Source organism: Antennarius striatus, chromosome 8 (genome assembly GCF_040054535.1).
Source record: "Antennarius striatus isolate MH-2024 chromosome 8, ASM4005453v1, whole genome shotgun sequence".
In the NCBI taxonomy this organism is placed as follows: Eukaryota; Metazoa; Chordata; class Actinopteri; order Lophiiformes; family Antennariidae; genus Antennarius; species Antennarius striatus.
In genome coordinates this window covers 20,270,341-20,287,192 of record NC_090783.1, presented here as the reverse complement: position 1 = coordinate 20,287,192, position 16,852 = coordinate 20,270,341, and the positions used below count along the sequence as shown (strand labels likewise).

The 16,852-nt window shown below is 39.2% G+C and overlaps 1 protein-coding gene across 2 annotated transcripts; it reads right to left on the bottom strand.

Annotated features, from left to right (window-relative positions):
• Positions 1-5,875: 5,875 nt before the first annotated feature.
• LOC137600022 (ATP-sensitive inward rectifier potassium channel 12-like) lies at positions 5,876-13,053 on the bottom strand. 2 transcript variants are annotated; one of them, XM_068321351.1, is made up of 4 exons: positions 12,883-13,053; positions 11,942-11,985; positions 8,051-8,220; positions 5,876-7,514 (listed from the first exon to the last, which is right to left on the bottom strand). In XM_068321351.1, exons 3-4 carry the CDS (start codon positions 8,140-8,142, stop codon positions 5,876-5,878), a joined length of 1,731 nt encoding a protein of 576 aa, XP_068177452.1. In that variant the 5' UTR covers positions 8,143-8,220; positions 11,942-11,985; positions 12,883-13,053. The 2 variants fall into 2 exon arrangements, with proteins under 2 accessions (XP_068177452.1, XP_068177453.1); XM_068321352.1 differs by lacking the exon at positions 11,942-11,985.
• Positions 13,054-16,852: the final 3,799 nt, after the last annotated feature.

Genomic DNA, 16,852 nt, shown 5'->3' with positions numbered 1-16,852 from the left:
ATGAATTTTTATGATAGTTTTTAGCAGACAGGGAAGAAATGACAGGGAGAAAGTAGTTCAGACTTTACAATCATGAGTTCTTTTCAGAACATTTAATTAGTCTGTGTGAACGAAAGAGAAAGAGGGAGAGAGCCTAAGGGGCCTGAGGAAAAGATGTCTACATGAAAGAGTCTGTTGTTGTCCGAACAGAGGACAACTTAAAAGGCAAAATGACAGAAAGATGGATGGATATTTTGGAGCAGATAATAAAAAATACAGTGATTTGTGACTGCCCTTATTTATGAAATTTGGATTTATTTTGTTTGGTTGTCGCTGGTTTTTGACAGAGGAGATTTCTGGACATACATTTAAACCATCAGAGCACGGAGAGGTGTTCAGGCCCTCAGATGCTCAGAAGCAGTCAGATGAGCCAGGAAGCAGACGGAAGGACGGAAGTGGAGAGCATGCAATTGTCTGATCGGTGTAATGGATTTGGCCCAGAGGACGGCTTATGTAGTCACAGGAAATCTATATTAATCTGAAATCTGAATCAGATGTGGTAGAAAGGCAGATGCGGCAAAAATTCTCACTATCTCTTCTCAAGTAAAAAGTAAATTTCCTTCTGTAAAAAAAATAGACGTATTGGCCCAACTTCTTCAGTAAATTTGAAGATGTATAACTCAGATATGTACAGTAGTTGAAGAAAAAAGGTAAATCTCTGACCTAATTGAACCTCTTTATATTTTTATAAGGTTAATATCAATCCCAGGGATAAAGAACTCTCTTTCAACTTCCTATGTCAACCTATAACATGCAAAGAATGTGTTCAATCTGAATTACCATCGTAAAAAAAAAAAAAACAGACATGAAAAAATAAAAGTTGCTTCTTCTTTGTGGTTGGGTTTTGTGTATATGTGTTCCTTGTCAGGATGTTGGGAAAACATTCAATGATTGATTTTCAAATTACTCCACTGCAGTAAGAAGCTTTTGAGAATGCAATGCGCGCAAAGTACAAATATGTGTGTTAAAATGTACTTCATGAGGTAAATTAAAGTAATACTGAAGTAAATTAAACATTTCTGAAAACTTTATGTAACTCATTTTTATTTCATGACTTACTGCATCTGCAGAAATCGTCTGTTAAAAAGCGGAATGGCGTCTTCAAATGTGAAGGTCAAAAATGTTATAGTTGAAGAATTCTGTAAAGTCATCAAAAGTCAAGGCAAACCAGACAAGAACGTGAAGTGTCGGCATTAGTCAATCACAAATTCACAGTTAACTTGAAGACATTGTCTTAACTCGTTTGAAAACCTGCTGATTTTATTTTATGGCAAGTTTCAGATGAGAAAATGGACACGACTGTCATGTTGTGTGTCTGTCCATCTAATATCGAAGCAAGAAGGAGAAAAAAAACACACCTGACAACACCAGTAAAGTTCCACAATTAACATGTAATGTTACGTTTCTTGGTTTATTATTCATTTGTACTAAACAAGATAAAGTGTGAAAATGTATTTATGTCCTTTTTACAAAAGCTTAACAGATAAAGATGAAGATTATCCAAAATATTAAACTCTTACTTAAAGCCATTCATCATACCATGTTAATATTCTGTTGCATATTTCAAACATTATAAAGTTCTAAATTTTGGGATTGACTCTATAGTTATGTAAGCATTGTACAATACCTTAGAACATGTATTGTTCATCATTTTTGGGGACATATTTGACCTTTTTTGAAAGCACCAAGAACCAATAGGGAATTAGGGGAGACAGAGGGGTGTTATCACGGAAAAATGATCAAAAATTGGGGTTGATGTAACTTCAAGATCAGAATCTAGGTCACCTTGGACAGCAAGATATGAATATTTTGTTTAAATGAATACCACAAACCACGTAATAACAATCCGGTGAAAAGCCGTAATGGGAATATCACATTTGGGGCGTTTCAAATAAAAGTGGTCAGACAGACAGAAAGAAGAGACAGCAGACAGACAGAAGTATGTTTGCCCTGTGGTGCTTCCCAGCCTGCCTCGGTCAGGCCTCCTCTGCTGGGCTGAAATGTGCACAATGCTTCTCTGTCTCCCCCCAGCGAACTGCTTCACAGCTCCCCATCACACAACAGCTCATTATTAAACCAAAGGTCCCCCGGCCACAGCTCGCAGTACCGAAATACTGTCCCCTGCTGAGCACACACACTGTCACCGGCTCTGGTCGCACAGCCTGAGGCCACAAACAGCCAGCAAGGCCCAAGAGGCCACAGAGATATACGGGGGTGTCACATACATGAAAGCACACGGGCACGCTCACAAACTTAACCTAGATGAGGATGAACACACACCACCTTATTAGAAGAGATCCCAGTCTGCCATTATCAGCCTCAAAGGAGGTCAAAGAGGTCACCCAGCTGCTCTCCCTCATGGATGCTGATGGTGTGTGTGTGTGTGTGTGTGGGGGGGGGGGGTGTTCAGTTAATTAACCAGCATCAGAAAACCGCTGCAGAGACAAGGATGGGATGTCAGCTGGAGAGAAGGTAAACTGCACACAAGGGAAGTGGTCTGTTGGAGCAAACAGGTGAAGACATTTAACCACGTTAAAGATAGGCTGATCAGATTACAGCAGAGAGGGATGATAGACGGAGCTTCACTCACCTAGTCTGGACTAGTGAGGATTGTAAACATGTAAGGGGGCTAAAAGGAGCAGCAGGGGGAAAATTAGAGCATGACATTGTCCTAATTGTAAAGCATGTTAATGAGGAGCAGTGGCTCAGAGGTTAGTGTTGGGTTTACTCTCAGCGTTGGTACAAAAGCAGGGAATTTTAAATTATGAATGTTACTGATAATCTGAAGTAACACAAATTATCTTCTGCTCCTTTTGTCTAAAGAGGGATTTGATAGAAACACAGTTTGTGGTTTACATCGTGATGCAGTTACACCAAATTTCCGCAACAAAAAACGAAGCAGTATTTGCATACAGTCCTCGCTGCTGGTGTGATAGCCAATTATCTTTAAAAGTTGTGAATATAGTTTTCTGAATTGCTTTTTTAAATTTTGAAGTGATTTGAGAGCAGAATGTTAGTTTGTTAGGTTAGTTTTTCATCAAGATTACAAAATAGACTTTTTTAAAAGTTCTGCCAAAATCATGAACAGTTACAGTAGTCTCCAGATAAGCAAGACAAAAATAAAATAAAATGAATAAATCCAGGCATGAAAGACTTGCAATGTTACAAAACCAGCACAATTTGACACAGATCTAAATCACTGAAGGACTAAAGGACCGAAAGAGAAACTGTTAAATAACTGCTGGAAACCGGAAGAGATATTTGGGATAAGCTTATCTAACAAATCAATCAGGAGAGTAAACAATTTAAAAAAAAAAAACTTAACAGGATTTTCTGTGACAAAAGTATTGTCCTTATGTGGAGACATGAGGGATAACAGAGAAAAGGAAGTGAAAACCTTTTTTCTTTTTTTTCCAACACAAAAAAATCATCTCATGATTCCTTTGAGAGATTTTGAACCGCAGGTAGGAGGGTTTTTTAACTCATGATTGTGATAGCTGTAAAAGTTAGAATACATAATGCCAACAAACCTTCACAGATCAGTTCAGTGTGATTTGTGGTCAAAATGTTTTATTTTTGTTTACTGTGATGTCACCGTTCAACCACATGGTGGCGCTTGTACTACAGTCAGACTTCTGTTTTCAGTTTTGGGTGCTTATGTTCCCTTCTGTGAACATTTTTCACTTCGACCTGCTTCTTTCAGCAAACACACACACACACACACAAACACACACACACACACACACACACACACACACACACACACACACACACACACACACACACACACACAGACACACACACACACACACAAACACACACACACACACGCACGCACACACACACACACACACACACACACACACACACACACACACACACACACACACACACACACACACACACACACAATCTAAAAACAAGGCAGTCACAGACTGCAACATCCTGCGACACCCCTGAATTCAAAATTTTACCCTGACCTATTTGCATAGGTCAAAGATCAAAGCTAGTGCTCTGGCCTGCTGTCATAGATCAAAGCACTAGCTTTGATCTATGGTCTTACTCACACTGGCCTTCTCCCTCGTCTTTCTATCTTATCAGGTTCCTGACTGTACAAAAGTTTAAATTTGACCTTGACCTAGTTTTCTCAAGGTCAAAGTCATCATCTCATTTTACCCCCTTTGCCCCCTTTTGTTTCATCTGTCTATCTGCAACGGTTGTGAAGATATTTGGTGGACATACTAACGAACGGACAAACGGACAAACACGTACCACTTTGAAGCGGGATGTAAGAAATATCTAGCTACAAAATGATCTATGCTAGCTGAGTATCGTCATCAGTTCTCAAATATTTATCAGCGATGACATTTCATCACAAACTGTGTTTTTCACCTGGTTCATATAAAGGTGACGATGCCCTCATTGTTCCTTTAAAAATGTAATTCTATAACTTTATTCAAAACAAAATCTTTATGACAAAATTGTCAAATGAAATTTGAGACGTAAATAAATATTACATATTTATGAAGAGATACATTTGTAAATACTCTGTTTAATAGTGTTTAAATAGGATTGTGCAAAACTATACAATGGGCCTCCATAAACTGTGGTGGAAAGAAAGTCTTGGGGCACAATAAACCCAATTAAAACATATAGATCTGAAGAAAAATGCAAGTCCAGTATCTATTTTTTTTATTTTAAATGGTTTCCTTTTCATATGCATAGGAGCAATGAATGGATTTTTACAGAATTTAATTTCATTTCCATGATTATCTTGATAACTTGATGTTTGTTTTTAGAGTGCGGTTCACTTATATAAGTTAAACATTTCAACAAGGACCAATGTGGTGGCTGAGTAAACCAAACTGAGAGGAAAAGTTAAGAATCATGAAGTTCTGGTTGCTTGACGGGAGGGAAACAACACTTCTTTTGAGGAAATAGTATAGTTAAAAAGAAGATGTGTATCATTCTCTCTCATGCAGAAAGATTGTTATGACTATCTTATGAGTAAGACAATCTGAGACAGAGATGTAACAGAGACAGTTCAAGTGTTAATAGTATTTACTGTTGTTTATTAGTCGCTTTATTCATACAAAACACCACACTGTTGCAAAGTATTTGACTTTTTGATAATAGTGGAATAAAGTGCTTTTTTATGTATACCAGTACTTATTGAAATCTGAATACTGTGTCATGGATCAGATCAAAATTATCTTAGCCTGTTTTCTATCATAAAGAATATTAAAAACGCTAAATTTGGAGAAACAAAGACCTATTTTTTGGAGGTGGGAAGTATAAGAACTAAGGCAGGAAGACAGGAGGACAACATACACACATAATTTAGTTTCACACAGAGAAAATAGAGAAATTAAGCACGATGAAGTTGGGTGTTTGTGTCATGCTTCCATTTAACCTAAATACGATTTTTGATGAGTCACCATTTTATCATCAAAACAAAAGCGCATCATATTTACACGGAAAACAAGAAAAACAATATTTGACATGACTGTCGAGCATGACCTCTCGTATTAAATAAGACAAGATACTTCATGTGAAAATACCCAATAATTTGAGAAAAATGCACAGACATCATTTTTAAAAATACAGCCGAACGTAAACTGAGATGAACTAAAACTGAAACCACAGGGAGTTATGACCTAAAGCTGAGTGAACTGTGTGATAGCTTCAGAGAGAATCCTTCTCTTCCATCATTATTGTTTAAAATGTGTCTTCCATCTTTGATTTTTTATTTTTTTTTGTCCAGTACTTCAATAATTTGCTTGGATGCACACAGACAAAAAGAGGAAATAAACACAACTGCAGCCATCACCGTTGGCTATACCCCTGACTCTCTGCTGATGTATAAAGGTAGCGTGGGCTGAAGTCTGTCCAGGCTGAGCTGACTCCCTGAGTCCAATACACACAGCATCTCTACTTTCTTTTCCTCCACAAATGTCTCTTTGAAACCCAAGTGAATGTCATCTCTCATCGTGATATCTCTTTCACTCCTTACATTCAAGCTTACAGCTTCCTCTTTCACACCTTCCTCATCCTCATCATCCCCACAGCACAAAGCCACCTCGTTCTCATAGCAGAAGGTGCTGGGGGAGTGAGTGCCTAATAGGTGGCCGGATGCCCTCAAGGCAAATGGTGATGGAGAGCGGGAGTAACTTGAGCTGGAGGATGAGGACTGCCCACCACCAACGGTCAACTGGCTCAGTTCCCTGGCGCTGCAGTGAGGTGTAGAGGGCACTTCATAGGTCTTGTGGAAGCGAGAATAGTCCACGTGGTAGCGGTTACTCTTTTCAAAGACCACAGGCTCAAAGCGGTGACCCCACAGGATCTCCCTGGCCAAATAAGAGCTCCGGGCCTGAGTGGTCATGGCCGTGGCCTCCACCATCCCCTCCAGGATTACCACAATCTCAAAGTCCTCCTTCTGCAGGTCAGCACAGCTTAAGTTATACAGTGGACTGTTTTTGTTGATCTCATGGACGATCACAAGTGGTGAGACCAAAAAAAGCCGATCCAGCCCGTCATCATATCCAACGTCAATGTCTGTTTGCTCCAAAGGGAGGTACTCGCCCTCCGCTGTGACATGTGGTTTAATAAACTGAGCGCGCACATGTGCTTCAACAATGTGACTTTTGCGCATGTTCCCCAGGCGCCACATGAGGCATAATTTACCGTCTCTCAGAGCTATGACAGCGTGGTGCGAGAAGAGTAGAGTCTGTGCCCGCTTTTTGGGCCGCACCATCTTTGCCATGATGGTGCCAATCATAAAGGAGTCAATGATGCAACCCACAATGGACTGTACAACCACAGTAACCACAGCAACTGGGCACTCTTCTGTGACACAACGAAAACCATATCCAATAGTTGTCTGAGTCTCTATGGAGAAGAGGAATGCCCCAATGAATCCCTGGATGTGGAGAATACATGGCCGCCATTCGTCTTTCCCTTTCACTCCACTGCTTTGGGGATTGCCTTCCTGCATAGGAAAGTAAAGGTCAAAGTCTCCATGAGCAAGTGCCACGCCCCAGAAGATCAAGCCAAACAGCAGCCAAGACAGAAGGAAGGTGGTGGTGAAAATTAGCAGCAGGTAACGCCAGCGTATGTCCACGCAGGTAGTGAAAATGTCAGCCAAGTATCGACGTGGCTTATCCTCCATGTTGTTGAAGACGACATTGCACTGACCATTCTTCTTTACAAAGCGGCTGCGCAGTCGACCGGTGTCCACGTCCAGGCCCAGGTGGCATGAGGGTGAGGTGTGGCAGAGGTTGTGGACGATGGGCTCATTTGTCACTCTCAAAGTCAATGCCCCTCTTCCTTCATCATTCTCTGGACACTCTCCCCCGTCTTCTTCCCCTCGCATGCAGGACCCGGAGATTGTCTGCTGAGTCAACGAACTGTGGCCATTGTACAGGCCCAGGCTGGAGATCTTCAGAGCGTCATCATCTGTGGAAACGATGCTGTATCTTGAAGAACAGAGGGGAGAAAATGAGTTCAGAGAAATTGACACTTTATTAATCTTCATCTATCTTATTTAATACGCCTACCCACGCAAACATGGGCTTTCCACATTTGTTAATCGTTACAAAAGTAAAAGTTCATCTGATGGCAACTAGTCTGTGTGTTTGAGGTGATGTAACTAAAAAATACAATATCGAAACCCTTTTTGGTTTTCATGATTATTTGGTGAACCGTGTGAAGTTTAGTTAAACAGACATTTTAGATAAAATGTCTTTTTTTATGATTTGAAATATTGTAAGGAATTTATATTTGTAACATCTGGTGACCTGGGTAAAAGGTAAGACAAGCTGTTATAAGAGATGTTATACCTAATGGTATATTGTTCTGTTTAATTAGAGCTGTCTACAGGTAAGAAGCAGGGTTTGCCCCGGATGAGATGCCAGCACATTGCTGGTGGGAGAAGAATATCTTTTGCCTTTTGTGCTTGGAGGAGTTCTTTTTTTCATTGAAAAGGAATGAATTTTTTAAAATCCTGTCTTACCTGTTAATGCGCACCGCTCCCATGGCACTGGTGATCATCAGGCTATGTCTGCAAGGGCAATAATGTAGGTTGGGGCAGGCAGTTCCAACCATTAAAGTTCTGTTGCTTTCCCGAGAAGTAGTATGAACACAGGTCTATCTTGAATTTGATATGAGTACTGCCTTCATTTTCTGTAAACAAAGGGAATAAAGAGAATATTTCTTTAGTTGTCACAATGGCACAGCATATTTTCTAATGCAAGACTCAGTAAAGGTATACAAGATTTAAGTCTAACTTCAACATGCTAACATGAACTTGAACAACTACTGAATGCTGCGGTGTGAACAACATCATTCAAACTGTCTAACTGAACTAAAACAGACATAACCAGATGAGCATTTCCACCATAGAGACACTCAACCAGAGGCCTAAAAATCGGACAAATCAAAAGTCTCTCCCTACAAATTTTGACCTTTTCTTTGTGCACAGTGCATACCAGACTGCTTTGTGTGATGAAAGCTTATTGATTAGGTCTTGGCCAGTGGTTAGCCTTAGGGTCCTTCAGGCGAACCAGTGTTGGAAAACCAGACAATGAGTGGAAGGACAAAGGTCTAAAAAAGAGATGAATCACTGGTAATCCACTGCTAGAGGAACAATTGATCTGCTGTTTGGCCTGTTGACAAGGTTTGAGGGTGATTTCACTCAGCTTATTATGTCAGCAAGCTGTGAACCAGGAGTAACCCAAAAGCTCAGGGTTGCATAACAGGATTTGAATGCGAACGATACAAAAGGTCTTTATTGTGTTATGTTTTATTCTGTATGAATCACCTTGGCTGAAAAAAATGTACACAACAGGACTGCACTGAGGAAAGGTGGTATGGATCGTCTTCCTCTCTGACAACTGCAATTTAAAAATCTTTGTTTGTTATTGCTACGTCACCAGCAAGTGCACACAAACAGAAACAAATAAAGGCATGTAGTCGACACATAAAGCCCAGAATTTACGTGAGCTGGGTGATCCTGTTGTGTATGAAGTGGACAGCCTCTTTTTCCTGTTACGCCAAGGACAGATGTTAAGGACTGGCTGCTGATTGGTTGGGTGTAGAGTAGTTTTGCAGACAATTACGTCAGTGTGGTAACGCCCACAGCTGGAGCAGGGTCATCTGTGTCGAATCACGACCTTTTCTTAGTGTCCTTAGACACCAGCCAATATGCTGGGTCGCACAGGTCAACCGTAGCAGTGGCAGCAAAAAATCATTTTTGGGATTGAACAACTTCACACAATTCACATGTCAGTGTGTTTGCTCTAGTCGCATCAAGTAATGCTATTAGTTAGTGAGGAACACCTCATTTTATTTAGAGTCAGCTATTTTTAGCTGACACACACACACACACATACATATATACTGTGTATATATATATACTGTATATATATATATATATATATATATATATATATATATATATATATATATATATATATATATATATATATATATATATATATATATATATATATATATATGCATGATTGCTAACTAACTAGAGTGTTCCACTTATTTCCCTGCGGGGATTAAAATCAGTATATAAAATTAAAAAAAAAAGTTTTATCATTCATTCATTCATTCATTTTCAAAACCGGCTTCTTTTGGGGAACTGGAGCCTATCCTAGCCGACTGGGGGCGTGAGGCAGGTTACATATCGGCAGAACTTCAGTGCACCCCGGAGTCCCATGCAGACAGACAACCAGTCACGCACACACTCACACCTACAGGCAATTTGGGACCCTGAAGTGCATGTTTGTGGAGGTGGGAGGAAGTGGGAATGTTTGTGGAGGTGGGAGGAAGCCGGAAAACCCGGAAAGAACTCACGCAGACACGGTGAGAACATGCAAACTCCACACAAAGTGGGATTCGAACCTGGAACTAGCTTTGCTGTGCAGCAACAGTGCTACTCACTGCGCCGCCGTGCCGCCCTATTTGTTATTTCATATGTTGTTATTTGATCTAATGCCTTATGTTTGCTTCTAATTTTGTGCCATGAAAAACATTCTACTCATTGCAAATGGAATGACACCAGAATTTACAAGCATTAAAACAGAGTTTTCTGTGCCTAGGGCATTAGGTTGTAAATAATCTTTTCACTTTTGGTTTTGTAAGACTCACGTGGCAAATAACCCTGCTGTGTCTTGTTATTTGACTACATAAGGAGGTCAAGTGGTCGGCTGTCTTCTTGTCATTACATTTTTGCAAAGAGGTGGGTACTGTGGTTCAAGATAAAAACCATTAGATTCTGGTCGTGATTCAGATCATAATCTAGACCCTTTTTAAAAAAAAAAAAAAATTAAAATAAAGATTCTTTACAAGATTTTTCTTTATGACCTTGTGGTGTTCTGGCAATGTGTCTAGGGCAGGGGTGTGAAAACTTTTGGACTTGGGGGCCACACAGAGTTCTAAAATTTGTCAGAAATTTAGAATTTTAAGAAAATGGACTGGATGGATGGATTTTTGTTTTAATTTTACTATTCCTACCATTCTTGGATAAAATTCCTGCTGTCTGGTGATCCACAATGTTTAATTTAAAAGGCTGCACAGAAAATTCCATGTAATAAGACATAATAATATTACATATTTTTATCATTATGACATATCACAATTTCATATTATGAAATGAAATGGTGCAGATTAAAAATTGATGATCAAAAATGTTGTTTCTTCAACCGTTTCTGAACTAGATCCGAGGACAAACATCATCAGTGAAATATCGTTTTTCCTGAATAACTGCCAAACTAATAATCATACCAACGCACAAAAGTAGGTTTTTTACCTATAAATCACATCATTTTATACATCAACAGCATGAAGCATGTTTGACTAATTGAAAATTGAAGAATTTAAAAAATATATAAATGTTTTTGTTTTGCTTCTTTATAGTAAATGTATAGTTACATGACCTAAGGTCTTGTTCAGTATTTTTGCAGGTGACTGTAGTTGGAATACGACCGCCTGATGTGTTGTGTTTTTTTTCTGTTGAGACAAGCCCTGGGGAAAAGTGGCAGTAATTAATAGTATGTTACAGTTACTGTTGTTGCTGTAGTCATGGGAACATTTCTCCTCTCGCTGGAGTGTGTGTGTGTGTGTGTGTGTGTGTGTGTGTGTGTGTGTGTGTGTGTGTGTGTGTGTGTGTGTGTGTGTGTGTAGTGATGGTTTATCATGTGAATAAACTTGTGGGGAGGAGGAGATGAAGTGATAGACAAAATGAGATATGAAGGCATAGCTGAAGTTCAACATGTAACCTGAAAATCAGACAGAAGAACTGTATGTCATCCCTCAGCCCCTACAGCACTGTTCATAATAACAGACACACCTAGTGTTTGATGCATCTCTTATAAATGTATGACAGAGCAGCTAACCTGACTTGTATTACAGTGTAGTACTGTAATCCAAAGCAAAAGAAAGGATGGAGAAAGTCGCGTCAAATACCAGATTACTATGTCCCTTAATCTCCAAATATGATAGGTGGATGGCAGTTGCTGCATGACCTGGTTTAAGACCTTTTGTGTAATCTGACATCCATGATATGAGATGGGATAAAGACGGAAGGAAGGAAGGAAGGAAGGAAGGAAGGAAGGAGGGAAGGAAGGAGGGAGGGAAAGAAAGAAGGAAGGGAGAAAGGAAGGAAGGAAGGAGGGAAGGAAGGAACAAAAGAAAGAACCTTAATTAAAATTGTGGACTAAAACAATGGGTTTTTGTGTGTATAGTCCTTCACGTTGGACACCGTGTGAGAAAAGATACAGATTAAGATGAAGGGATTATGACGTCAGGGGATGTTACTCCCATGTGTAATACTATCTAGACAGGGAAGTGGAAGACTTGCTCACACAAAAAGAGTATGCAAATAAAAAGCATCTACCTTCTCTGTTGTTGTTTTGCCCTCCTGCCAGTGGAAGTGCTTCTCTAAAAGACAAAGACCGTGATGTCATGGCTTTCAAGGCATCACATAGTGCTTCGTCACACAGTTTGGTGTGTTTCTTTGTGAAGAGACACTATAACTAGAGCAAATAGAGCTTATTTGTTCAGATCATTGGGTGGTGAATGATGAATCATGAGGCTATAAATGATAAATAATTACATGTTTTTATTTAACAACATTTTAAGTCCATTTTTTTTTGTGTGTTACAGTATTCCTACTTTAATAAAGAAATTAATATTAACAATTCTCACACCCCTGAGAAATCTCTGTCATTGAATTAATGTCTGAATTCAAATCAACTTGATAAATGCACTAAATCTGCTGCTTCATCCTCCGCTTTTAAAACATCTATTTACAACAATTGAGAATAAGTTAGGGTAAAGTGACATTTCAGTTTTTGTAAATGCTTCACTGCAGGAGAACATCTAGACTGTCCATCGGTGGTTCGTATATTGCTTGTTTCGCTGAGGCCACAGGAGTTATCCAGTGCTACCAATCAATGCAGAGCCTGCAGGAATATTTGACAACTGGGTGCAGAAAGGTGGGGAGTATTGCTGAATACTATCCCAACTCTGAAAATGATTTTGACCCTTAAAGTCTGACTCTCTCTCTCTGTTAACAAATTTTACAGTTGAGTTGCTCAGCCATATGACCGTTTTGACTCTATTGATTGCGTTTTCTGGGTAGCTTAGTTATATAAAGCAGCAACACACACATCTATTGCAGGACTTGCAGAGGGTTACAGTTTCTTACTCTCTTTTTGAAAAGTATTTTTAAACGGTAGTCAAAAGAACTGAAAAATTGGATTTTCCCTTTGCCTAAACTTCCCAGTAGAGTTCCAACAAGTAAGAATATGAACATAAACGACGGTAAATTATTACCTTGATCTCCCTGCAGATGTAATCACTTGGTTTCATCCTGGTGGAAAGCTGCTTCAGTTGTCCTCTCTTCTTGTTATCCTTGTTTCTTTTTCATTAATCTTCGAGGTATTTCTCTCACAGACTCAAACCTGTAAATGTCTCCACTCTCCATCACTTTGTCTTGTTGCTCCATAGTTGCGAACCGGAGTCGCTCATGTCTGGTAGTTGTGCATCTCCCCAGAGCCTCTGTGTGTGTGTGTGTGTGTGTGTGTGTGTGTGTGTGTGTGTGTGTGTGTGTGTGTGTGTGTGTGTGTGTGTGTGTGTGTGTGTGTGTGTGTGTGTGTGTGTGTGTGTGGGAGAGGGGGAGGGAGGGAGAGCGAGAAAGAGGCAGCCAGAGTTAGAGAGATAGAGGGAGGGAGAGATAGAGCAAGATCTTATTATGGTCCTATTTATATATATGCTATTGTTTCTCCAGAGTGTAGATATGCAGATTGTATACTTTAGATTTTTCCATGGCTGGGGAACTTGAGAGATTCTTCATTCATTGATTAAATTTGGATTTTTTTTCTCAGGGAAGATCAATACATTAGTCTCTTTGGCACAAGAGAACCCTATTTTACTTAAAATTCCAAATAGATGCAGACTAAGAGGAGTGGATGATTCAGACTTTGTTTTCCGGTCTAAAAAAATATAACATAACAGTACATTCAATCATTCATTCATTCATTTATTCATCAACTTCCACTTCATCCGCTGTGGCGAGTCACGGGGAGCTGGAGCCTGTCCAAGCTGACTGAAGGTGTGAGGCGGGGGAAACTCTGGGTTCGACGCCAGTGCACCGCAGAGCCACACAGAGACAGACAAACAATGCACGCACACACTGTCACACACTATGGGCAATTTGGGACCGGCCAATCAACTTGAAGTGCGTGTTTTTGGAGGTGGGAGGAATCCGGAGAACCCCCGCAGCCCCGGGGAGACCATGCAAACTCCACACAGAGCGGGACTCAAACCGGGACCCGCCGTGCTGTGTGGCAACAGCGCTACCCGCTGCGCCACCGTGAGTTGTGTACATCTGTGAAACCTGCTTTCTGGAATCTTTACTCAATAGTCAGAATGAACTGTGATTTTTTTAGTTACTCAACAATCAAATTCAAACAGCTCCAACATTCAGGAAAACTCCTTTTTTTTTTACTTTAAAGTGAAGAATAGCTGGAACCAACAAGGTTGCTATATGCAAATTACTTCCAACAAGGACATTTTCCAAAGAACGTCAACTGGAAAATACTTATACAGTTCACAATTTATTTTGGAAGTTCAAAAGTTCCATAATTTTGTTTTGAAAAATGAATTCTATGCACTGTCAGCCATAATGAACATAATCAGAGAGGCGGAAGAAAGTAATTGCCACAACTCAGCCTCAAGCAAGAGCAACCAACCAGCATCCGCCGTGTAAAAAGTCATGAAAGCTTTTAATGAAGGTATGAAGCTTCAAAGACTTGAACCAGTTTTTTCCCTTTAATTTTTTAATTTATAATTTAATATACTGATTTGATCCCCAAAGAGAAATTAAGAAAGCTTCTCACCTTGTGTTTTTCTTGTTGTCACGCAAACAGTTGGAAGGAAGATGATTATTATTAACATTACCGGTGTTTCATAAAGGAATTAAATATCAGTGATATCAGTCGCGGCCCCATTCTCCTTCAGTCACATGGCAAAGGAGGTGATTAAGTCCCTGTTATATCAGTGTGTGTGATGTCTTGTGTCTGGTTAAACACATGTTACATAAAAGTGATTTGTTTTCATGTCTGCGTTTACTGAAATCGTAATTTGTCAAGCAACTCTGATTATGTAAATGTATTTACCTGCAAATCTCAGAGAATCCAGATCTGCATCATGGCGTTGTCTAATCAGTTTATCCAAGAGGCCATTATAATCCACTGTCATGATTAAAAAAAAATCATTTATGAGTCCCTTTTTTATCAAAAACTTTGAATGTATTGTACTGATTAATTTTTAAATTTATTGTTGTGTCTCAAAATATTGGTTCTCACTGTATAATGTCTCCTTCTTTACATGATCGCAAAAAAACCCCAAGTTGCTCATCTTTTTCAGTAAAAAATGTCATATTTTCAACATACTGGAGTCAAAATATATTTTAAAAGTTTTCAACATTTCAAAAGATGCGTTTGCATGTGCATGCATGTGTGCTACCTGCTTCAGTTTGAGCGTTCATCCAGGAAAAAGAAAAAACAAGAGAAATGTCTGCAGCTGAGGCCAAAACCATTTTGTAATAGCTGCATTGGACAGATTGAACACCATCAGTCTCTATAAATAAATAACAGCACATTAATGTAAAAAAAACCCCCAAACAGTGCCGATTGAGCATGGCAGCATGGTGTCAGCCACATCCATGTGGCTGTGTGGCCATTTTGATCATTTCTTATTACAGATCTTTTTGAGGTGTTATTGCCAATTAGACACAACTCCTTTGTTTCTATGGAAACCTCTTTTTTCCATAGATATATTTATATACATACAGGCACACGATTGTGCAGACTCTCTCCACATGGTTTATTTTTAAAACTCTTTTTTTTTCTCCATGAGACAACAGGTGGGTGTTTGCATAGGAGAGAGTCTGGCATACAGTAATGTAGAAATGAGCAACTGTGGGCACATTTCAAAGGTTGGGGTATAAATGTGGGCACACAGCCCTCTGTGTCCATTGAAAGAAAAAGACTGCCAAAGGAACGTGGTGTGAATATCAGAGAAGCTGCTTCAGTTGTTTAAGTAATGGCTGCAGTTTAATGATTCATATGTATAAAATTTTACAATCAAAACGAGGTGGCACTTACACTTACTGTACAAACTAATGTGGGTTGTACCCAAAGATAGTAAATAACATAAATGCAAATACTAAATCATGACTGATGGTGAGATAAATGATAAAGACAACAAAAACGTATGTTTGTGTAAATGTCAAAGACATTTGAGTCTTCACTCTAAGAATCAACAAGCTGGTTCAACTTTAAATGATCTGTCACCTGCCTGCCTTCGCATGTTGACATAAAATGCCATCTCATCCAGGGTGCACCCCACTTTTAGGCAGCTGGGATAGACTCTGTTGACCTAAACAGTTAAAATTATGCTAAGCAGCATCATCAGCACAATGTTACTTTCATTACCTGTGGTGATTTTTCTTGGATATTGCAAAAAAAACAAAACTAAAATCAAAGATGTAGGAAATTTATCAGGCTGGCTCAGATTGTGAGAGTGTGAAGCCTGGATCTGGAACTGCGTCACACTCCCAGATTATCTGGGCCACACACTAGTTTTCTCCTCTAGTTTTCATGAGTTTTAAATTGGGGTAAAAACGACCTGATTGTGAGCACGGCTTAAACTGAGCTAAGAAATTGGCACCATAAAGGTGAAGTTCCTTCAACTAACAATAATTAAGTTGAGATAAAATAGTAAAAGGACCAAAATTCCCCGAGTTAAATGAACATGACCAACTAGTTCCATCAATAAGACATTTAAATGTATGCAGTATGTAAAAATCTGTTTCATTTGAATCTATAAAGAAAGTGAAATTCCCAGCGACTAAGCAATCAGATGCAGAAAGTTTAGATTACTGTTTACTTACAAATTGGAGCATTTGGTAAATATACATATACTCTAAATATCCTCATATATGACCTGAAAAAGACACAGTGACACCAAAGACTCATTCTGTATAAATAGGAAATACCATGGTACTGATAGGAAGTCCTGTTTGAAAGAATTAAATGTTAGCCATTTGACGATAAAAATTTCAAATACATGTAATGTTAGTGAGTAGGATGTATTTGTATTTTTAAAACAATGACTGAGATGCAGATCACTTGGAGATAATATTGTACAATGATGAAATAAACACAGTGTGTATTCCTTTTCCCTGTCGGTCTATCTTCAGCATCCTCCTCTCTAACACCATCTGGCCTCATGTCAGATG

What these genes read in the sequence shown, in the direction of transcription:
- LOC137600022 (XM_068321351.1), bottom strand. Translation starts at nt 8,142, where the DNA reads ATGGTTGGAACTGCCTGCCCCAACCTACATTATTGCCCTTGCAGACAT. An exon ending in GGAGCGGTGCGCATTAACAG is followed by an intron (nt 7,515 to 8,050) that starts GTAAGACAGGAT and finishes CTGTTCTTCAAG; the next exon opens with ATACAGCATCGTTTCCACAG.